At 46.9% G+C, this 24,498-nt stretch overlaps 1 protein-coding gene across 3 annotated transcripts in view; it reads right to left on the reverse strand.

Moving 5' to 3' along the window:
- LOC140463298 (VPS10 domain-containing receptor SorCS1-like) overlaps positions 1 to 21,871 on the reverse strand; it is a 1,204,408-nt gene extending 1,182,537 nt beyond the window's left edge. For all 3 annotated transcript variants that reach the window (XM_072557066.1, XM_072557065.1, XM_072557064.1), the window contains exon 1: positions 21,447 to 21,871. In XM_072557066.1, the coding sequence (XP_072413167.1) occupies positions 21,447 to 21,698 (252 nt within the window). In that variant the 5' untranslated portion in view covers positions 21,699 to 21,871. The remainder of the gene's footprint in view (positions 1 to 21,446) is intronic.
- Positions 21,872 to 24,498: the final 2,627 nt, after the last annotated feature.

A 24,498-nucleotide genomic window follows, 5' to 3' on the forward strand; every position in this document is an offset into this window, starting at 1 on the left:
AAAAGACACAACATCAACTATGAGAAAGGAAGGACTACAAATGCTGGAGATTAGAGTCGAGAATGTGGTGTTGGAAAAGCACAGCCAGTCAGGCAGCATCCAAGGAGCAGTAGAATCAATGTTTCTGGCATAAGCCTTTCATCATGAATCTCGTTGATTCTACTGCTTCTTGGATGCTGCTGTACGTTTCCAGCACCACATTCTTGACCCCAATATGAACTATGTAGGTTCAGAACCAGAGATGGCTGCGAACTCTTTTGGTGTTATTCATTCAGGCGATGTGAATGTCACATAGGCCATCATTATGTACATCTCTGGGACACACACCAAACAACCCGACCACCCCGTGGCTGAACACTTCAACTCCCCCTCCCACTCTGCCAAGGACATGCAGGTCCTGGGCCTGCTCCATCACCAAATCCTAGCCACTTGATGACTCAAGGAAGAATGCCTCATCTTCTGCCTTAGACCCTCCACCTACACGGCATCAACGTCGGCTTCACTAGTTTCCCCCATCCCCCCCTTTTAGGCTTCCCTGAATTCTCCACTGGGTGTTAAATGATTGGCATTTGGGATTTGTTTTCCCATTCCAAGCACACATTCCCAGTTTTGTCAGGATGTTGTGAATTCAAATTCAACTCCAGAGGCTTTGAGCACAAAACCTAGGCTGACACCCTGAGGCAGTCCTGAGGGTGTGTTATGCTGTTGAAGGCACAGCTATCAAATAACACAGAGATCCCATTGGCTTCCCCAGGTAGAGGTAAATTATTCTATGGTACTATTTCAAAGAGATACATAGAGGGACCCCACCACCACCCAGAGGTTCTGGCCAATATTTAACTCCCAACAAACAAAAGTAGATTATTTGGTCATGATCACGTTCTTGCTTGTGGGATCTTACTGTGCATGTATTAAATGTCACATTTCTGACAATCTCCATTGGCTGTAAAGAACTTTGGGATCTCTGCAGAACATAAACAAGGCCTGAATGGAAGATAGACACTGGATATTTATATAAATGCAAGCATTTCCTCTGTAGAGTAACAGTAAGCCGGACATGACTGGTTTCCACCCCTGGGGGGTAAAGAAGGGTACACTGAAAATAACCTGCTGACTGCTGAGTTATTATGAATGTTTGAGGTCCTACATTTCCAACCTTCCATCTGTAGATTCCCTCCCTGCCTGCTTTTCCAAATTCCTTCAACCTGATGAAGCAGAAGCCGTGGAATTCCATCCATGGTCAGCTGGAAGGAATGGGTTATGCGACCTAATTAAACAAGGAAGTAATAATAGTTAAGGCAACAACTGCTCCATAAAGTAAAGGGTTGGAGCAGGTGATCAGAGGTAGAGGGAATTCAGTGCGGTCTTTAGATATTTTCCAATCTACTTGTTCAGGACATTATGACAGGGCTTGAACCCAGGCCCAACATAGTTCAGAGGTAAGGACACCACCACTGACCCCCTCGAAGTGCTGCTTTTAGACTGAGACAAAAACTAGGAACAATTATCACACACTTTTATAATCCTCCTTTCAGTATGGAGGGTACGAGATTTTTGTCTAATACATGACTTTGCAGTCTTCAGAGCAGATTTGACCTGCTCTTTCCCACACAGCATTGTCAATTTTTCGCTTCAGTGAAGGCATTAGACAACCTCCAAGACCTCATCTGAGTAGACACTTTTGAAATCTGAACCATGACATTGAGTAGAAGCTGGCAATTGTAAAATGGAGTAGTTCACAGCTCTGCTTGGGGTTTTGGAGAATCATTGAAGCATTAAAGATTCGCAAGAGTCTGACCATTGCAGACTTTATAGAGATGGTTTTCCTTCACTTGGGAACCTAGAACAAGAGGGGAGTATAACCTTAGGATGGAGGGATGATCATTTACGAGAAACGTCTTTTCTCATGTTTGTGAAGCATTAGAATTCTCTACCTCAGAGGGATGTGGTGACTCCATCACTGTCTATGTTTAGGCTGAGATAGATACATTTCTGGTCTCTCAGATGTCATGACAATGGATCAGAATCCCCCCAAGGATGTATTGAACTTATAACTGCAACATGCATTTTTTTAATAAAAAGGATATACAGCAAAAATCTGATTGTGGATGTAAATTCAGTGACCGTCCAAACTGGAATTTGGAATCTGAACATCCGAAGGTGTCAAGCAAACTCTTCAAAGGATCAGTGACACATCAAAACAAATTGTACTGTGATATCCTATAGCAACAGTGATAATAAAAAATTAACCATCCCTCTCAGAAGAAAGCTGAGCAGGAATTGATCACCAGAAAACTGACCACCTCTGTCAACCAAATTCCTGTGAATTATGCCCCAAATACAGAAATGGTTCCCTTTCAGAAATATACCAAAGAAGTGGCTATGAACTACAAACCCTGACCTCTGTCTGTGTGTGCATGGCTGATGTGCTAATGTGCAGTGAAGGTCATGGCTTGAGGACAGTTATTACATACTTCTGCACTGCAGGTAAAGACTGACCCTCTCTCACATGGAGTGCCAAGTGCCAGACTAAACAGTGAAGTCACCGTCAAGAAGGAAAAGGACAAAAGCTAATGCTGTGCCTGTAATTTTGAGATCAACTGTCTCATGATCAAAGTCAGCATTACTGGTATCATCCAACTTAATATCCATGATGTTCCCCTAACCACTCTTCATAGAACTCATCAGCTGATTTGTTAATTTTTTTTTAACTGTTGTGTCCTTACTCACACATACATTGCAAATGTGAATTGTGTGTGTCACATTTTATAGAGTTGTAGAGTCATGGAATCATACAGCACAGAAACAGATGCTTTGGTTTAACATGCCCATGCTGATCAAGTTTCCCAAACTAAATTAGTCCCCCTTGCCTGCATTTGGCCTATATCCCTCTCAACCTTTCCTATCCATGTCCAAATGTCTTTTAAGTGTTGTAACTGTACCTGCATCTACCAATTTCTCTGGCAGTTCATGCCACAGTTCAGGCCTCCATTCCTGATGAAGGGCTTTTGCCCGAAACGTTGATTTTCCTGCTCCTCAGATGCTGCCTGACCTGCTGTGCTTTTCCAGCACCAGTCTAATCCAGACCTTAGTTCATGCCACATACAAACCACCCTCTATAGAAAAGGTTACCCCTCAAATGCCTTTTAAATCTTTCTCCTCTCACCTTAAAAATGTGTCCACTAGTTTTGAACTCCCCTACTCTAGGGAAAAGACCCTTGTTTTTCATCTTATCTATGTCCTTCATGATTTTCTTGTTTAATGGCTAATAAATTCGTTATTTCTGTAACTCAAGAAACCCTGGTTAGTTTGGCTCCTTTTAAATTACAAATTCACTTGCATTAGTAAAAACATATCCACAAGAGTAGCGGTCCCTTTTAAATGAACCTCAGTGCAACCAACCAAGGAAGAGGGGCTGAATTCAGAATGAGAGTCAGTTAATCCTTCCTTACCTGGCGGCATAATTACTTGAGGGTACCCCATCCAGAACCATAATGAATTGGGGAATCATGCCTGGAGGAGAATGCAGTCGATGCCCAAGATTAGCCATCATTATACTGAGTGGCTGTACTGAGCAAGCTCAAGAGACCATATCATCTACTCCCATCCCTTGCATAAAATCACAATAAGTCAAATTGTAGGAACCCGCCCACAAGTTCATTCTAAACTTTGAGAAAAGTAAAGAGTCACTTATTTAACCACACACATTCTCTATCTCAAAGACAAAGTAAAAACAGTGACCTCATAAACATATGAAAAAATACCTTTGTTTACACTTTACAATGGTCTGACCTTGTGCAGTAAAAGACATTGGAAGATGTTGGGAGGTAGCCTCAGAAAACCTCAGCGATTATTTCTCGACTTAACATGCCATCTTGCACTGAGTGCAATTGAGTCTACCATGTCATCAGTTTTCTTACTTTACGTAAGAGAGGGTTTCTACGGCCTTTGCAGCTTGGTCTGGGGAAGTAGGCAAGTTAGCGGGTAGGCAGCCAATGGGCACCTCCAACTCTTCAGACTCTTGACTTAAAACATAGTCACCACATCTAGCTGTTATATTGTGCATCATACAGTGTCACCCACCATGGCATGAACTTCCATGCTTGCCCCTATTGGAATGTCCAAGTGAGTGAGATGGGGTGGACTGTACTCCAACTGCTTCTCGTCACTTTTGGCATTTTGCCCATTCAGCCGTAGTCATTTGACCCGTGTGGCAGAAGTGGTTAGCGATTGTATTTTCTAACACTATCTTCCTGCACTTTATCAGGGGTACAGTCTCGATCATCTGGTCAACCAGCTGCCACCAGTAATGGGATTTCAGAGTCCAAATCATTCCCTGATCCATTGACTGGAGCTTGGCCATGGAGCTGAGAGACAGGAATGTCGTATGATAAGAATGTACAAGTTCAGCTAACCTAGAGTCACCAGGCTGAAACTTCAGCTCATCGCGAGATTCCTTCTATTGGATTTCCTGTTTTGACAGCAGAAATACCTGCCAACTTCACCAAAACTGGAGTTTGAATGATCCAAATTCAACTCATTGTAATTTCTCAATGTTAACATGTTCTTATTTTCAGCAGAGGTCGCTGGATATCAATAGACACAGGCTGGTCAAACCCATTCCCTCATTTGAAGCAATGAGATCTATTGTAACCTCCTCTTTAGTCACCCCTGCCAAGATCAAAGTCCACTCAGACCAATATCCAAATCAGATCATCCTTCAGCTACTGACTAGGTCACTTCACATCAGGAGGAACCAGAACAGATCTTTCAAGGCTTACATACTGGAGATGGCTGCAGAAATCTGTCAGTTCTGAAAAATTCAGAGGAGACAGTGAGGTCTGCAGATGCTGGAGATCAGAGTTGAGATTGTGGTGCTGGAAAAGCCCAGCAGGTCAGGCAGTCTCTGAGGAGCAGGAAAGTCAATATTTCGGGCCGGAGCCCTTCATCAGGAATGGTGCTGTTGACGATGAGTATGACTTCAAAATGACAACATGATGAACATTCCTGATGAAGGGCTCCGACCCGAAATGTCGCTTTTCCTGCTCCTACGATGCTGCCTGACCTGCTGTGCTTTTCCAGCACCACACTCTCAATAACTAAAAAATTCATACCACACTCAAAATGTTCACTCTGTTTTCCTCTCTTTACAGATGTTGTCAGATCCCCTGAAATTCACTGTTTTAGGCTTGAGGATGAGATGGAGTTATGATAAGAGCACATGGCTTTGTTTGTTTACCCATGTACTTAGTTTTCGCCCAAGGTATGTCTGTAGTATAAGATATTTCTAGTGTATTGTCTCTTGTGTTCTTTATATTTCGTCGCTTTTCAGATTTGTAATTACCCCTTATTCCACCCCCCCACCCCCCAGCAAATCAAAGAAAGTAAATTTGTTGTTGCTTAGAATGGAACAAAAATCATGTTAACTTCTTTTTATCAGCATAGAAACAGGCCACTCAGCCCATCAAGTCTATGTTCCACAGAAACCTCCACATATGTCCATGTTATTCAGCTCCAGTACAGCACTTGTGGCAATTTCCTTATTTTAACCATGGGTAATAAAAGTTTCATTTAAAACAACTGGAAGAAAGAGTAAACTTCAACAAAGGATCATAAGCAGTAGAGAGACACAGTAAACCTTTATGCCACTGAATTTTACTTCAGCATAACTTTTACTGGGCCTAATAAACCTAACACAATATTATTCCTAAAACGCATGGAACTGATGAAATGTGCTGCAGACTATTACATAGAGAGTCTCCAAATAGCTACAATACACTAAGCAAACTATGTATTGTATGCAAAGAGTTAAATGGCTCTATCTCCCTTTAAAATATGTTCCACTTCATCCATCTTAGTGACTGTAAGAAATGTACATAACACAGAACAGCAATCAAAATGCAGATGAATCCTAAGCAAGCTAATGATTAAATATAATAAATACATGCCCATGCACACCTTCTTGGGAAATTAAGCAAGTATTTTACATCGAAAAGAATTCAGAAACCACATTTCTCCCCCCACATCTCCCAAGCTGAGACAGTACAGTAGTTGTGTTGCCGACAGAATGCAATGTTCTCAACTCCTACAACCATCATACACCCCCACCCGTTCTTTGAGTAAATTTCAACTTAACAGTAACAAAGCTCTTTGCAGAACTCCAAGGCAAAATTAGACGGATGAAAAAGAAAAGGAAAGATCAAATTACTCTCCTAGTAATTCATACTGAGCTACAAAATCACAGCTTTCCATTTCTTACAGGCACTTTCCAACATGAACAAAGAAAAATAAACATTGTTTGGAGAACAATTGAGATGCCTAGATCAATAAGATTTGTACTAACTATTTATTGTGGTACATATAAAATACATGCACTCATAGATTCAGTAAATTGCACATATTTGTTAAATTTATCAACTTTTCACTGTGTTTAGTGCCTCCCTAGAATCTTCAATTGTTTAGTGTTTGATTATTTTATCTGTTAACATTTCCTTCTTCTGTGTGCTGCTGGTCAAGCCTGGGTCTGGTTGCTGAAAAACATAAACAAAACTGAAAGCAAACAGCTGGAAGCCTGTGACTGCAGATATTTTAAAAGCACTGTAAATAAAGCTCCTGTTCAAACATAGAAACTGGAATGTCATCTTTATACATCTCAGAGGCATAAAGTGCAATATTCCCACTTCACTTCAGTTTTATTCTATTTATTGGCTCACTTCTTGACAGGTCCTGGAGTGTGCATTATCCTTCAGCTAAAAGAATAACAGTGTTGCCTCCTTCCTCTATTCTGTGATTTGGTAGTATTTCCCTTTCTATCCAGCATTGATTTTAGGGATCAGCCATGGCTCTGTGGTAAGACACTTTCCACAGAAACTGGACAGCATGGGCTGGAGATGCACTAGAGACTTAAGTACACTATTTAAGCTCTCTGACAGTGCAGTACTGAGGAAACACTGCACTGCCAGATGGGATGTCTCCTTATGAGATATTAAGCAAATTTACTGCCCACCTTCTCAAGCAGGTGCAAAAGATCCTATGGCACCAGATTGAAGTAGTTGGAGTGGGTTGTCCCACCATCATGGTCAATAATTATTGTTCAACCATAACCAACATTCTCCTCATTACTGACTCTGGGTAAATTGGCCAACACAATTTTCTATCCTGCAATTAAGCACACTAGATATATTTCATTGAGAACTTCAAATACTTGGATATCAAGAAAGGTGATAGATAAATACAAGGACTTTCTCATTCCTAACCTTGTTGTATTCCAACATTTATCATTACAAAATGCAGCCAGTCTTCCTCTTGAGAGGAATTGGAAGGATATTAGTGGCTGAGGTGAGTGTGAGTGGGACAGGCATTATTCCACATGCTTCAGTTGACCACATCATCTGGTGACTGCACAACATGTAGTGCTGATACTTTCACCATTACAGGAACATAGAACATAGAACAATACAGCACAGAACAGGCCCTTCGGCCCACGATGTTGTGCCGAACTTCTATCCTAGATTAAGCACCCATCCATGTACCTATCCAAATGCCGCTTAAAGGTCGCCAATGAATCTGACTCTACCACTCCCACGGGCAGCGCATTCCATGCCCCCACCACTCTCTGGGTAAAGAACCCACCCCTGACATCTCCCCTATACCTTCCACCCTTCACCTTAAATTTATGTCCCCTTGTAACACTCTGTTCTACCCGGGGAAAAAGTTTCTGACTGTCTACTCTATCTATTCCTCTGATCATCTTATAAACCTCTATCAAGTCACCCCTCATCCTTCGCCGTTCCAACGAGAAAAGGCCGAGAACTCTCAACCTATCCTCGTACGACCTACTCTCCATTCCAGGCAACATCCTGGTAAATCTTCTCTGCACCCTCTCCAAAGCTTCCACATCTTTCCTAAAGTGAGGCGACCAGAACTGCACACAGTACTCCAAATGTGGCCTAACCAAAGTCCTGTACAGCTGCAACATCACCTCACGACTCTTGAATTCAATCCCTCTGCTAATGAACGATAATACTCCATAGGCCTTCTTACAAACTCTATCCACCTGAGTGGCAACCTTCAAAGATCTATGTACATAGACCCCAAGATCCCTCTGTTCCTCCACCTGACCAAGAACCCTACCATTAACCCTGTATTCCGCATTCTTATTTGTTCTTCCAAAATGGACAACCTCACACTTGGCAGGGTTGAACTCCATCTGCCACTCCTCAGCCCAGCTCTGCATCCTATCTAAGTCCCTCTGCAGCCGACAACAGCCCTCCTCACTGTCCACAACTCCACCTATCTTTGTATCATCTGCAAATTTACTGACCCACCCTTCGACTCCCTCCTCTAAGTCATTAATAAAAATTACAAACAGCAGAGGACCCAGAACTGATCCCTGCGGAACTCCACTTGTAACTGGACTCCATGCTGAATATTTACCATCTACCACCACTCTCTGACTTCGACCGGTTAGCCAGTTTTCTATCCAATTGGCCAAATTTCCCTCTATCCCATGCCTCCTGACTTTCCGCATAAGCCTACCATGGGGAACCTTATCAAATGCCTTACTAAAATCCATGTACACTACATCCACTGCTCTACCCTCATCCACATGCTTGGTCACCTCCTCGAAGAATTCAATAAGACTTGTAAGGCAAGACCTACCCTTCACAAATCCGTGCTGGCTGTCCCTAATCAAGCAGTGTCTTTCCAGATACTCGTAAATCCTATCCCTCAGTATCCTTTCCATTACTTTGCCTGCCACAGAAGTAAGACTAACTGGCCTGTAATTCCCGGGGTTATCCCTATTCCCTTTTTTGAACAGGGGCACAACATTCGCTACTCTCCAGTCCCCTGGTACCACCCCAGTTGCCAGTGAAGACGAGAAGATCATTGCCAACGGTACTGCAATTTCCTCTCTTGCTTCCCACATAATCCTAGGATATATCCCGTCAGGCCCGGGGGACTTGTCTATCCTCAAGTTGTTCAAAATGTCCAACACATCTTCCTTCCTAACAGGTATCTCTTCTAGCTTATCAGTCCGTTTCACACTCTCCTCTTCAACAATACGGTCCCTCTCGTTCGTAAATACTGAAGAGAAGTACTTGTTCAAGACCTCTCCTATCTCTTCCGACTCAATACACAGTCTCCCACCACTGTCCTTGATCGGACCTACCCTCGTTCTCGTCAGTCTCAGGTTTCTCACATATGCATAGAATGCCTTGGGGTTATCCTTGATCCTATCCGCCAGGGATTTTTCATGCCCTCTCTTAGCTCTCCTAATCCCTTTCTTCAGGTCCCTTCTGGCTATCCTGTATCCCTCCACTGCTCTGTCTGAACCTTGTTTCCTCAACCTTATGTAAGCCTCCTTCTTCCTCTTTACTAGACATTCAACCTCCCTCGTCAACCAAGGCTCCCTCACACGACCATTTCTTTCCTGCCTGATCGGTACATACATATCAAGGACACGTCGTATCTGCTCCTTGAAAAAGTCCCACATTTCCACCACATCCTTCCCTAACAGCCTATGCTCCCAACGTATGCTCCTCAAATCCTGTCTTACAGCATCGTAATTTCCCTTCCCCCAATTGTAAAATCTACCTTGTTGTGCGCACCTATCTCTCTCCATAACCAAGGTGAAAGTCACAGAATTGTGGTCGCCATCACCAAAATGTTCACCCACCAACAAGCCCACCACTTGTCCCGGTTCGTTACCGAGTACCAAATCCAATATGGCCTCCTCTCTGGTTGGACAATCTACATACTGCATTAGAAAAGCTTCCTGGACACACTGCACAAACACCGCCCCATCCAATCTACTTGATCTAAAGAGCTTCCAATCAATATTTGGGAAGTTGAAGTCGCCCATGACTACGACCCTGTGGCTTCTGCACCTTTCCAAAATCTGTTTCCCAATCTGTTTCTCCACATCTCTGCTGCTATTGGGGGGCCTATAATAAACACCCAACAAGGTGACTGCACCTTTCCTATTTCTGACTTCAGCCCATACTACCTCCAGAGGCAGATCCCCCTCAAACTTCCTTTCTGCAGCCGTTATACCATTTCTAATTAGCAATGCCACCCCCCCTCCTTTTTTACCACCCTCCCTAATCTTACTGAAACATCTGTAACCAGGAACCTCCAACAGCCATTCCTGTCCCTCATCTATCCATGTTTCCGTGATGGCCACAACATCGTAGTCCCAGGTACCAATCCACGCCTTAAGTTCACCCACCTTATTTCTGATACTCCTTGCATTGAAGTATACGCACTTGAGCCCATCTCTGTGTCCGCAAGTAGTCCCTGTCAGTGCTACCTTCTCCACAGCCTCCCTACAGTCTTGGACATCCTGACACACAGCTAGCTTACTTGCTGGACTACAAGTCCGGATCCCATCCCCCTGCCAAATTAGTTTAAACCCCCCCGAAGAGTGCTAGCAAACCTACCCCCCAGGATATTGGTGCCCTTCTGGTTCAGGTGCAACCCGTCCTGTTTATACAGGTCCCACCTTCCCCAGAATGCAGTCCAATTGTCCAAATATCTGAAGCCCTCCCTCCTACACCATCCTTGCAGCCACGTGTTCAACTGCACTCTCTCCCTATTCTTTGCCTCTCTGTCACGTGGCACCGGCAACAACCCAGAGATGACGACTCTGTCTGTCCTAGCTTTTAGCTTCCAGCCTAACTCCTTGAGCTCTTGAATGACCTCCCCACCCCTCTTCCTACCTATGTCGTTGGTGCCAATGTGTACCACGACTTCTGGCTGCACACCCTCCCCCTTAAGGATTCTGAAGACACGGTCCGAGACGTCTCGGACCCTAGCACCCGGGAGGCAACAAACCAGCCGAGAGTCTCGCCCATGTCCACAGAACCGCCTGTCCGTCCCTCTAACTAGAGAGTCCCCTATAACTAGCGCTCTCCTCTTCTCCCCCTTTCCCTTCTGAATCTCAGAGCCACAGACCCCTTCACTGCAGCTTACACCTGCAAGGCGTGGGAGTGTACTGTACCTAAACAACAATATTAAAGCAACAGCATCCTCCTGAGGTACTCGGCTTCACAGATGCCAGGTTTCAGCAAGTTTCATTTATTCTACTCAATATGTAAAAAAGCAGCTGCAGGCACTGGGGGCAACATAAGACAACATCACCACTGCAACACTGACAACTCGTGCTCTAGAAACAACTGCCTCCAAAGCCATGCTGTTCCAGTACAGGACAACATTGGCATCTACCTTACAATGTGCAAAACACTGCTCAGGAATGCCCTGCACACAACAAACATAACCTCGCCAATTATTGGCCCATCCAGTCTGAAAGGCAGCCCTTTACATTCAGGCAGCATTTGACTGAGTGTGGCATCAAGGAGTCCCAGTAAAAATAACATCAGTGAGCATTTATTGGAAAATTTTCCGCTTCATTAAAGAAGGTGGGATATTGGAGACCAATTATCTCAGTTGCAGGACTGCTGGAGATGCTTCTCAGAGTAATGGCCTAGTCACAGCCATCCCATGCTATTTCAGTACCATCCATCCAGAAGAAGGGATGTTTACTGACGATTGCAAAATTCACAACTCCTCAGATAAAGATGCTGTTTGCGTCCATTTGCAGCAAGATCTGCACAACACTGAGAGTTAAAGGGCAAATAGCATTTGTGACACTCAAACACCAGACAATGACCATTTACAAAGAGAATGTAACAATTTCTCCTTGTCATTCAATGGAATTGCCAATACTGAATCTCACCATAACTGGATCTAGCATATAAATACCGTGGCAGTAAGAACTGGTCAGAGGCTGAGAATTTTGTGGTAAGCAACTCATCTCATGACTCTGCAAATTCTGTCTACCCGCAGCAAGGCACAAGCCAGGAGGCGAGATGGAATATTGTCAGCTGTCTAAATGAGTACAACTCCAATACGAGAAGTTTATACCATATAGAATAAAGCAATCCACTTGGTCAGCAACACATCCACAACCAACTCAATGGGAACTATGTGCAGCATTGACAAGATGCATCTCAACAAATTGTCAAACCTCCTTCGACAACAAATTCCAAACCACAAACTCCACAACCCAAGGGTAAAGACAATAGGCTTGTGGGAAACCATCATCTGCAAGTTCCTCTCTGAGCCACCCACTACCCTGACTTGGAACCATTCCTTCACTGTCTCTGGATCAAAATCCTGGAACTCTCGCACAAACAGCACTGTGGGTGTCCTTTACCAGATGGACTACAACAGTGAAAGGAAAGTAACTCATTACCACCTTTTCAAGGTCATTAGATATGGTTAACAACGCTGGCCTTGTCGGCATCACCAAGCGAATAAAGAATAAAAAATTATTTTATATAAGAATCTATTGTCTTATGTTGCCCCCAGTGCCTGTAGCTGCTTTTTTACATATTGAGTAAAATAAATGAAATTTGCTGAAGCCTGGCATCTGTGAAGCCGAGTACCTCAGGAGGATGCTGTTGCTTTAATATTGTTGTTTAGGTACAGTACACTCCCACTCCTGTAATAGAATATAGAACATAGAACGGTACAGCACAGAACAGGCCCTTCAGCCCACGATGTTGTGCTGACCATTGATCCTCATGTAAGGTAAACCTAATGTACGAACCCTCAAATTTCTGTGACCATATGCATGTCCAGCAGTCTCTTAAATATCCCCAATGACCTCGCTTCCACAACTGCTGCTGGCAACGCATTCCATGGTCTCACAACTCTCTGTGTAAAGAACCCGCCTCTGATATCCCCTCTATACTTTCCGCCAAACAGCTCAAAACTATGACCCCTCATGTTAACAATTTCTGCTCTGGGAAATAGTCTCTGGCTATCAACTCTATCTATACCTCTCATTATCTTGTACACCTCAATTAGGTCCCCTCTCTTCCTTCTTTTTTCTAATGAAAAAGTCCGAGCTCAGTCAACCTCTCTTCGTCAGATAAGCCCTCCATTCCAGGCAGCATCCTGGTAAACCTCCTCTGAACCCTCTCCAAAGCATCGACATCTTTCCTATAATAGAGCGACCAGAACTGGACGCAGTATTCCAAGTGCAGTCTAACCAAAGTTTTATAGAGCTGCAACAAAATCTCATGGCTCTTAAACTCGATCCCCCTGTTAATGAAAGCAAAAACACCATATGCTTTCTTAACAACCCTGTCCACTTGGGTGGCAATTTTAAGGGATCTATGCACCTGCACACCAAGATCCCTCTGTTCCTCCACACTGCCAAGAATCCTGTACTCAACTTTCAAGTTCGACCTTCCAAAATGCATCACCTCATATTTATCCAGGTTGAACTCCATCTGCCACCTCTCAGCCCATCTCTGCATTCTGTCACTGTCATGCTGCAGCCTACAACAGTCCTCTATACTGTCAACAACACCTCCCACCTTTGTGTCTTCTGCAAACTTGCTAACCCGCCCTTCAATCTCCTCATCCAAGTCATTAATAAAAATTACAAAGAGTAGAGGCCCAAGGACAGAGCCCTGTGGAACACCACTCACCACAGACTTCCAGGCAGAATATTTTCTTTCTACTACCACTTGCTGTCTTCTGTCGACCAGCCAATTCTGTATCCAGACAGCTAAATTTCCCTGTATCCCATTCCTCCTGACCTTCTGAATGAGCCTAACATGGGGGTAATGGTGAAAGTATCAGCACTACATGTTGTGCAGTCATCAGTTGTTTCACATTGACTAGCTCAAGGAACAGTCAACTTATAAAATAATGAAAGGGGAAGTTTGATAGTCTACTGGGTGTTGTGTCTCAAGAGAAAAAAAATGCAGATTGGTTTGGATGTGATCACTGCTCATGTAAATGTTGCACAGTGAGAACTGCTGGCTCATATCCAACATTGAAACAATTTATAGCCCAGATACCTGAAGGCAGGTCACTATGAACACTACGTGGTTTGCGTCTACAGGAACATCAGGTAATTAGCAATCCAATTCTGGCTTAAGATCATAACAAACAGGTCCAAATTGGAGAAGCATCACATTTTCCTCTGGCATGAAGAGAAATTCTCCAACATCTCCTCTTCGCATCTCTATCTTCCTAGTGATGCCTTATTCTGTGATAGGGTCTCACAAATGCTTCCTAGAACTCAACTAAATTGGTATCTTAATCTATTTGACAACAGATAGAATGGTTATTTCACTGCAGGAAAATTGATAGGCCATTCTGTCTGTAATCAAATCCATTCCAAAATCAATTTGCTCTACCCATTGATGAAACAAGGCAACAATAAAATGTGCCTCATTCCTGATGAAGGGCTTGTGTCCAAAACATTGATTTCCCTGCTCCTCAGATGCTGCCTGACCTGAGGTTTTCCAGCATTTTGGAGAAAGGAACACAGTTAACATTTCAGATCTATGACTTTTCATCAGAACAATTGATGTGAGAACAGTAACTTTTCTCTCCATTGATGCTGCCTCACCAATTGAATGTTTCAAGCACATTTTCTTTGTATTTTAGATTTCTAGCTTCTACCAGCATTTAGCTTTAGCATTAATGCAGTCAACTACTCTCCAAGCCCAAGTTGTCAGATTCATTTGTTCCAAAAAAACACTTTAATTAACACAAAATAAGGAATTGAAATATGTTTTATGCAGAGATAACAAATAATTCTAATACTTAGAGCAAGATTTAATGGAATAAACTAAGAGCAGAAATCAACAAGAGGATATAAAAGGAGAGAGCACTTTGATTCAACTGGGGATTAGTCTTTATTTATTGCAGTAAATATATTGACGTTGCAAATGGAAATAGAAATATTTCTAACTGAAACAGTGAAAAGTTTCCTTCCTGAAGGAAAATAAAACAGTAAAATTTTAACCAAACCAATGATGGCCCTTCCAACAGTATGAACTGGCTGTCTTTGACAAATTACTTCTCACTCCCTGTAGTGTGCAGTTTGCATCAACAGATAGCATAGCAAAAGAATGTTCATGCTTGACTACAATTGACAATATAGTAATTACGCGAATTGCATTTATCTACACTTGTCTACTGACAAATTCCTCTGCTGGTGTTTCAACTACTGTTTCAATGACATAATATCATTACTTACTTTGAAAATGTACGACAAGCCCCAGCATTAATGGATGAGATAGGCATTTATTCCAGATTTTTTGCACACCAGGGATTGGAGGCTATTGCTAAACCCAAGTTCTTAAATCAAGGAAAATCAAGTCTTGTTTATCACTGCATGAGATGAGTACAGGCACCTAGGTTCCCTTTTAGTGTCAACAGTTTTTCTTGCTACTGTAAGATCCTACAGCTGCAGCTTTGAAGCAGAGTAATGAGACCAGGCATCATCTTTAAAAATACCTGGAATATATTACAACAGTTCTCAATTCATGTCAGATGTTGGTGGTTGATTTAAATACACGCTAGTCTCACCAAACGGCACAACCGTGCATATATTTGTGCATGAATAACAAACCATTACAAACGTTCAAATTATCATTGCTTTCACAAAGAACATTATGCAACTTTCATCGTGTGCAAGTTGATGATGAATTTCTGATGAAAATATCATTAACCTGAAAGGTTGTTTACTCCATTTGTCTCTTAGTTTCTGTTTTCAGAAGTTGGAAATGCTACTTGTCAACTATATTAAAAAGAGTGGAACGGTGATAATTAACTCTGAGGCTGATTTGGGAGGGGGAGGGTGGTGTCAGTACTGAGGAAGTGATCGAAGCAGTAGATAAAGTGATTGAAAATGCTCAAATGGTGCCTATTTAACAGCACTGTGGGTATGTATACACCTCCCAGGACTGGTTCAAAAAGATTAGCACCATTCAGGACAGGCCAGCCCACTGGACTAGCACCCTACTCACTGGACTGGCACCCTACCCATCACCTTGCACTTTTGCTCCCTCCGTCACCACCACTCAATGGCAGCAGTGTATACCATTCAGATGGTGCAATACAGAAATTCACCAAGCCTCCTTCGACAGCATATTCTGAATCCTATACTTCTAATGTTCAGAAGGACATGGGCAACAAATGCTTGGGGGAAAATCACCATCTGCAGGTCCACACCCCCGAGGCCACACACCATCCTGACTTTGAATGATGGGGCCATTCCATAGGAACAGGATTAGGCCATTCAGCCCCTTGAGGAGATAGTGAGGGCTGCAGCTGCTAGGGAGTCAGAGTTGATAAAGTGTGGCGCTGGAAAAGGCACAGCAGACCAAGCAGCATCTAAGGAGCAGGAGAGTCGACGTTTCGGGCATAACCCTTGTGGACTCTGTTGCTCCTCAGATGCTGCCTGACCTGCTGTACCTTTTTCCAGTGCCCTCGAGCCTGTCCTGCCATTCAATGGCTGATCTGGGGTCTTACTGCATCACTTGCCATTGGCCCATATCCCTTCATATCTTTGCTGAACAAAAATTAAGATTTAAGATTAACAACTGATCCACTGCCGATTGGGGAAAGAGTTCCAAACCTCTCCCACCCTTTGTGTGTAGAAGTGCTTCCTAACATCTTTCCTGAACGGTTTGACCCTGGCATTGTGTGAGCGATAGTTGGTCAAATGATGATTCACCTCTACCTCAGTTAAGGCAATTAATGATTTCTAATAAACACTGAGCTAGCCACAGACACCCACATCCCATAAATGATATCTACTTTTAAAAAGTGATTGCCTCAATTATTTAATTTTCTACAATGTGGAGGAGAGTACCGATATCTCTTCCTATCCCTCTTCAGAGAACCTGGGAGGAACAGACCGACTGAGGGTCACAAAACAGTGACAGTAAAATAAATGTACTGCTCAAAGGGGGTGCATTTTGAAGTATATAACCATCAATCATAAGTTTTACTGGTTTTGTTTCTTCTGGTCATTTGGAATGGTCTGCATCGATTTACAGGTGACCAGTTGTTGCCAATTTTACCTACAACTACATCCGGAGACTTAATCCGTATCTGTCCAGCAGCCTTTTTAAAAGAGACATTCACGGTATCTGTGTATTTTCATTTCTGTTGAACTGTACGGGGGGGGGGGGGGGGACTTTAAAATTCAGCAAAATTGTGAGCTCTTGCGTGTGTCTGGCGTTGGGGGAGAAATGTGTGGCTTAAGAAAATGATACATTTGTCAACTGTACATCACAGCCCCGCGCCTATCACCAAAACACACATCCACTCCCGTTAAAAACACACGGTGCGAGCTGCAGCGCTCTCTGGCTGAACATGTCTGGGGTGAAAAGCCGCTGGGTTCTGTTCCTGTTCCCTCTGCAGGGTGACAGAGCCTCTCCCTCGCTCAACCATCTCACACAGACAGCGTGCAGCCCGCTGTAAGAGCCCGCTGCACTGGGGGGAAAGGGTCAGGGGGAATGGGGCAATGTTAAAGGACAGCAGTTAAACCACCTGTTCTCAATAAGCCATAATGTGGAGGTGCTGGTGTTGGACTGGCCTGGACAAAGTCAGGAGTCACATGACACCCAGGCTAGAGTCAACAGGTTTATTTAAAAAGTGCTTTAATTCTGTAATTTTCTACAGCGTTTAAGAGAGTACTCATATCACTCCCTATCCCTCTGCAGAGAACCTGGTAAGAAGTCACTGACTGAGGGTCATAAAACAGTGACAGTAAATAAATGAACTGCTCAATGGGAGTGCGTTTTGAAGTCTACAAAATATAAGTATACACAACTTTCAAATAAACCATTGGACTATAACCTGGTGTCGTATGATTTCTGACTCACTAACTTCGGTCGCTGCTCCGTGAGTGAATAGCAGAAGAGGGTGTTTGTGTTTGTGTGTGTGTGTGTTTAATATTTTCAACGAGGCGGGAGAACAGCAGGCAACAGAATAAACCCACATTCCATCTCGTTAGCCAATCTCTGCTAAACGTGAGCCCAAAGTTATCCCTTTCGGTCAATCCTAATACAGGAACCATTCCTGGGAATCTCGTTAACCCTATCTCTCTCTCTCTCTCTCTGTACAGACTCGTCCCTGACATTTAAAGTGTTGAGCCGATCGGACAAGCTGCCTCATTTTTAAGTACAGGGGTTAGTAAGCGGTGATATGGTCTGATGACGGGTCTATCTAACCAGCAGCACTGGGATATCACTCTCAGTGAGAGAGACCGGGAACCCCCAGGGTTCTCAGGGACACTGGGTTTTGCTCGGGTACAGTGAGGGGCTCCAGACCACCCTTTATCTCAGGTCACTCCGGGAGAATGGAAACACACAATTCTGCGTCTCTGAAACCTGCCTCTTCATCTGAGAATAGTGGGCAGTTTGCAAAACTCATTCATTCGACTCAGCTCAGGATCAGTGCAGTGCATTCACCCGCCTGGCTCGTCCCCGTTTCCACCTGGCCCTTAACAGGGATTCCAGGGCACAGTGCAGTATTGATGTACTGCGCCTCGCTGGGTGGAATTAACCCTGAGAGAACTGGTACTGGTCTGGGGTGGGGGGTGGTGAAGGTGAGGTGCTGGGATACTGGGGAGGCAGGAAAGGGAGCAGAAAGAATTATGGAATCCCCACAAGCCGGAAACAGGCCCTTCGGCCCAACAAGTCCACACTAACCCGCTGAAGAATAAGCCACCCCACACAGCTAGCTAATGCGCCGAGCTTCAACATCCCTGATCAACCTGCACATCTTTGGACTGTGGGAGGCAGACACGGGGAGAATGTGCAAACTCCACACACAGACAGTCACCCGAGGCTGGGATCGAACCTGGGACCCTGGCGCTGTGATGCAGCAGTGCTAACCACTGACCACCGTGAGCTCCCATTAATCCCCCTCCCCCTTCACTCCCTGCCCAAATATTCGGAATAACGGGAAGTAAATACCTGATATAAACCAACAAAAACATATTAAAACATTCCCGGCTGAACCTCACTCAGTGTTAAATGTTTGGCTCTCAATCCAAGATATAAATAACAGTGACACGTCTTTCCAGTGGATTAGAAAAGAGTTGAATGACCTTATAGAACTCGACTGCAGCACACAGAGGGGCTACCCTGGAGGAGACAAAAGGAGGGAGTGTTGCTGCAGCTTCCCAGACCAAGCTGGGGCTGGTGACTTGGGAAAGGACAATAGCGACATTATTATCCAACTTGGCCCAGGCTCAAGGAGCCAAGGGACAGTGAACTGCTCATTGGTGAGCTGGAACGGAGTTGGCAGTTGCCATCCCAGCTCTCCTCCGACTGGTTAGCTTACCGAGTGTAAAAGTTAGCGTTCAGGACGCAACTTCAACACTTTACAAGCAGCGTGAATCCTACAGCTCTGTAACTCAAGGGGGGGGGGGGGGGGGGGTGGAATGTAAAACTTCAGAGAAAGGACAGTGAGAGAGAGAGAGACAGGGAGAGATTGGTGGAAAGGACGCCTGGCATTTAATGCTGGGAAGTGGGACATGATTGGTTCAGTTGTGAAGAACTCAAAATGACAATGTACAGGTACAGTTCTAAAGTGAGTACAGGAGCAGAAGGGTGTTGTATATAACCCGCCTTGCTCCCCTCACTCACCTGGGAGCACAGGTAGTGAAGTCTAGAACATAACAGCACAGTACAGGCCCTTCGGCCCTCGATGTTGCGCCGGCCTGTGGAACCAATCTGAAGCCAATTTAACCTTCCATTATCATCCATATGTTTGTCCTATGAGATGCCCACGGGCTGCATTCACCGAGGAACAGGGAATTACAGCAAGGAAGTCATGCCCAACTTACCCTCTCACGTGAGAGTGGTGTGTCCAGTTCCGGACACCCCTTTCTGAAGGGCTGTGGACATTCAGGATGGTGACCCCAAGGCTGCACAAGTTCAGTTACTCTGAGTACACAAGCTGGGTTGCTGTTAGGGACCAGGTTTGACCGAGGGTGATCAACATGAGGGATCGGGACGGTGTAGTTGGAGAGAAACTGTTTCTATTGGCTGACGGATCTAGTAGAAACCTGGTCCATGCAGCGGGGACCCTGCTGTATACAGGGGCTCTGGGGTTACCCAGTATCTCCGCCATGTACACAGGGCCAGTTGGGGAGTCTTTTTTAAGGGAATCAGATCATTTTCTAAAACGGGAGAACACGGAGCTCAGGGGGGGCAGATCAAGGGGACGGGGACGAATTTAGAGTCAGAACCAGATGACCCTCCGCTATGACTGTTCCTCGAATCCTCTAATATGGAGGGGGCCCTTACAAAGGCAATCTCTCAGTGTCACGTCCTTTAGAAAGGGAGGGGATGGAGGGTTGCTGCTCGCAGATAGACACCGGGATCTCTGTCCCCGTTTGGAAACCAGGGCACGGGGGGGCCCGGCGTGGAATATTCTGAGGAGGTAACCCCCAAACGGCGTTTAACATTCCGAACCCCAGCCCATGTGTGCCTCTGTGTGTCTGTGTGTGTGCGCGCCTCTGTGTGTGTCTGTGTGAGTCTGTGTGACCTTGTGTGTGTCAGTGCCTGTGTCTCTGTGAACCTGAGTGAGTCTGCATGTGAGTCTGAGTCTGTGAGTCTCTGAGTGTGTCAGTGTCTGTGTGTCACTGAGTCTGAGTGAGTCTGTGTGTCTAAGTCTGTGAATCTGTGTCTCTGAATCTCTGTGTGTCTGTGTGAGTCTGTCTATGTGTGTGTATGTGTGAGTCTGTGTCTCTGTGAGTGTGTCAGTGTCAGTGTGTCTCTGAGTGTGAGTCTGAGTCTGTGATTCTGTATGTCTCTGTGTGTCTGTGTGAGTCTGAGTGGCTCTCTGTGTGTGTCTGTGTGTGTGTGTGTGTCTCCGGGAGTGTGTGTGTGCGTGTGTCTGTGTGTGTGTCTCTGAGTGAGTCAGTGAGTGTATCTGTGTGTGTGAGTGAGTGACAGACAGGATCCTGGTCACTGCTGATGACAGACAGGATCCTGGTCACTGCTGATGGGGGCAACATGAAAGCGCGTGTTTCCAAACAAACATTCCCACCTTCCCCCCTTCCCCGGTGGAGAGAGGGTCCTGTTGAATGAAGAGAAACCGCCGGAATTGAGGGACACCTTATCTATCACATCCCTTCATTGTTTCACTCGGCCGCGTTCAACACGCGGAAGCAAAACAGGGGGCCGCTGAACCCAGAGTGACAGTCTCTCTCTCTCTCTTACACGCACACACACACACACAGAGGCTTCTGAACAAGTGAATTGCCGGCGGAGTGCACACGGTAAGGAGAGGCTGGAGTTGTCACATTTTCAGCATAGAGTTTGGGGAGATACTGTACCATTCCAGCCGACCACTCACAGTCACCACAGAGACGAGCCGCAGACACTCTCTCCTCCCAGACAGTTCACAAAGCTGCTTCCCCACATTTCCCCGAGATATTGCCGATAGTTTCCCACAGGAAGAGCTCGTCCCAATCCCTTTCCCAACCTGCCCGCACTGTCCCCATCTAAACTCGGGGTAACAGTTGCCGGCTGAGTGTGAACCTTGGAAGTCGCTGTGTTCCTGTCCGCGGACACTGGGCTGGGGGGTGCCAGGGCTTTTTATTTACTTACACTGCTGTTTTGTCCGGACCAGTGGACCATCGCCTGGTTGTGAGCCGAGTCCCCGCTCAGTGCGAATGTGGTGCTGGTCAGCTTCAGCGGCCGGGAGTCACCTGGACCTCCGCCTCCTGCTCTGCCCGCTCCTGGGGCCGGGGACAAATCCAGGGCTGGGGCCAAGCTGCAGCTCAGAGCCGCCACCAGGCTCCAGGGTAATATCCAGGGTGGTCCCGAGCAACCCCGGGACGGGGTTAAACTGGTCCTCATCTTCCAACCCCTCCTCTCCCGGAGACAGCAGGAGCCGGGGATACAGGAACCGGAGCAGAGGCTGGGAGACACTGAGGGACACTCTGCCCCCTGTCTCTGGGTCTCCCTCTGTGTGTGTGTGTGTGTGTGTCCCTGTCTGGGTGTCTGTGCTGGATGGGAACACACACACACTCACTCTCTCCGCTCACAACCCGGGCTTTGAGGAACAGCGCCGCCAATGGGAGAGCAGGGGCTGGCCTGGAGTGGGAGGGGGAGGGAGGAAGCAGGGAGGGTGTTGCTGCCACTCGGCCCGGGGGGGGGGGTTGCAGGAGGCGAAGAAATGCTGGGGTGGGGGAACACACGAGGGAGGAGATGGGGAGGGGGTGGACATGGGGAGGGGAAGGAGATGGGGAGGGGGAAGGAGATGGGGAGGGGGAAGGAGATGGGGAGGGGGAAGGAGATGGGGAGGGGATGGGGATGGGGAGGGGATGGGGATGGGAGGGGATGGGGATGGGGAGGGGATTGAGATGGGGAAGGGGATGGAAATGGGGAGGGAATGGAGATGGGGAGGTGGATGGAAATGGGAGGGGGATTGAGATGGTGAGAGGGGTGGAGATGGGAGGGGGATGGAGAGGGGGAGGGGATGTAAATGGGAAGGGTGATAGAGATTGAGAGGGGATGGAGATGGGGATAGGAAGGGGAATGGGGAGGGATGGTGATTGGGAGGGGATGGAGTTGGGATGGGGATGGGGAGGGGATTGGGATGGTGATGGGGAGGGGAATGGAGATGGGGAAGGGGATGGAAATGGGGAGGGGGATGGAGATGGGTAGCAGGATGGAGATGGGGAGGGGGATGTAAATGGGGAGGGGGATAGAGATTGTGAGGGGGATTGAGATGGGGAGGGGGATGGAGATGGGAGGGGGATGGAAATGGGGAGGGAATGGAGATGGGGAGGGGGATGTAAATGGGGAGGGGGATAGAGATTGTGAGGGGGATTGAGATGGGGAGGGGATGGAGATGGGGAGGTGGATGGAAATGGGGAGGGGAGTGGAGATGGGGAGGGGGATGGAGATGGGGAGGGGAATGGAGATGGCAAGTGGAGGGATATGGGGGGAATGGAGATGGGGAGGGGATGGAAATGGGGTGGGTGTTGGAGATGGGGAGGGGGATAGAGGTGGGGAGGGGATGGAGATGGGGAGGGGGATAGAGATTGGGAAGGGATGGAGATGGGGAGGGGATTCAGATGGCGCAGGGATGGAGATGGGGAGGGGAGGGGGATGGAGATGGGGAGGGGGATAGAGATGTGGAGGGGACAGAGATGGGGAGGGGGATGGCGATGGGGTGGGGGATGGCGATGGGGAGGGAAAGGAGATGGGGAAAGGGATGGAGATGAGGAGGGTGATAGAGATGGGGAGGGGGATAGAGATGGGGAGGGGGATGAAAATGGGGAGGGGGATGGAGATGGGGAGGGGGATGTAGTTGGGGTGGGGAGTGGAAATGAGGAGGGAATGGAAATGGGGAGGGGGGTGGAGAGGGGGAGGGGATGGAGAGGGGGAGGGGATGTAAATGGGAAGGGTGATAGAGATTGAGAGGGGATGGAGATGGGGGATGGGAAGGGGGATGGGGAGGGAATGGTGATGGGGAGGGGATGGAGTTGGGATGGGGATGGGGAGGGGATTGGGATGGTGATGGGGAGGGGAATGGAGATGGGGAAGGGGATGGATATGGGGAGGGGGATGGAGATGGGAGGGGGATAGAGATGGGGAGGGGGATGGAGATGGGGAGGGGGATAGAGATGGTGAGAGGGATGGAGATGGGGAGGGGGATGAAATGGGGAGGGGGATAGAGATGGTGAGGGGATGGAGATGGGGCAGGGGATGGAGATGGGGCAGGGGATAGAGATGGGGAGGGGGATGGGGATGGGGAGGGGGATAGAGATGGGGAGGGGGATAGAGGTAGGGAGGGGATGGAGACGGGGGAGGGGGATGCAGTTGGGGAGGGGACGGAGATGGAGAGGGAATGGCAATGGAGGGGGGATGGCGATCGGAAGGGAAATGGAGATGGGGAGGGGGATGGAGATGAGGAGGGGGATGGAGATGAGGAGGGGGATGGAGATGGGGAGGGGGACAGAGATGGTGAGGGGATGGAAATGGGGAGGTTGATGGAGTTGGGGAGGGGGATGGGGATGGGGATGGGAATGATGAGGGCATGGGGATGGGAAGCGGGAGGGGGATGGTGATGGGGAAGTGGAGTGGATGGGGATGGGGATGTGGATGGGGATGGGAGGGAATAGGGATGGGGATGGGGAGGGATGGGGATGGGGAGGGGATGGGGATGGGAATGGGGGTTATGGTGATCGGATGGGGATGGGGATGGGGATGGGGATGAGAATGGGAAGGGGATGGGGATGGTGAAGGAATTGGGATAGGGATAGGGATGGTGATGGGAATGGGGAGGGGATGGGGATGGGGAGGGGGATGGAGACGGGGAGGGGATGGTAATAGGGAGCGGGATGGAGATGAGGAGGAGGATGGAGATGGTGAGGGGTTGGAGAAGGGGTTGGGAGATGGAGATGGGGATGGATAGAGATGGGGAGGGAATGAGGATGGGGATGGGGAGTGAATAGGGATGGGGATGGGGAGGGGGTTGGGGAGTGGATGGGGATGGGGAGTGGAGTGGAGATGGGGAGGGGGATGGAGATGTAGAGCGGGATGGAAATGGGGAGGGGATAGAGATGGGGAAGGGGATGGAAATGGGGAGGGGGATTGAGATGGTGAGAGGGGTGGCGATGGGGAGGGGGATGGAGATGGGGAGGGGAAT

This window comes from Chiloscyllium punctatum, chromosome 38 (genome assembly GCF_047496795.1).
Source record: "Chiloscyllium punctatum isolate Juve2018m chromosome 38, sChiPun1.3, whole genome shotgun sequence".
NCBI classification, from domain to species: Eukaryota; Metazoa; Chordata; class Chondrichthyes; order Orectolobiformes; family Hemiscylliidae; genus Chiloscyllium; species Chiloscyllium punctatum.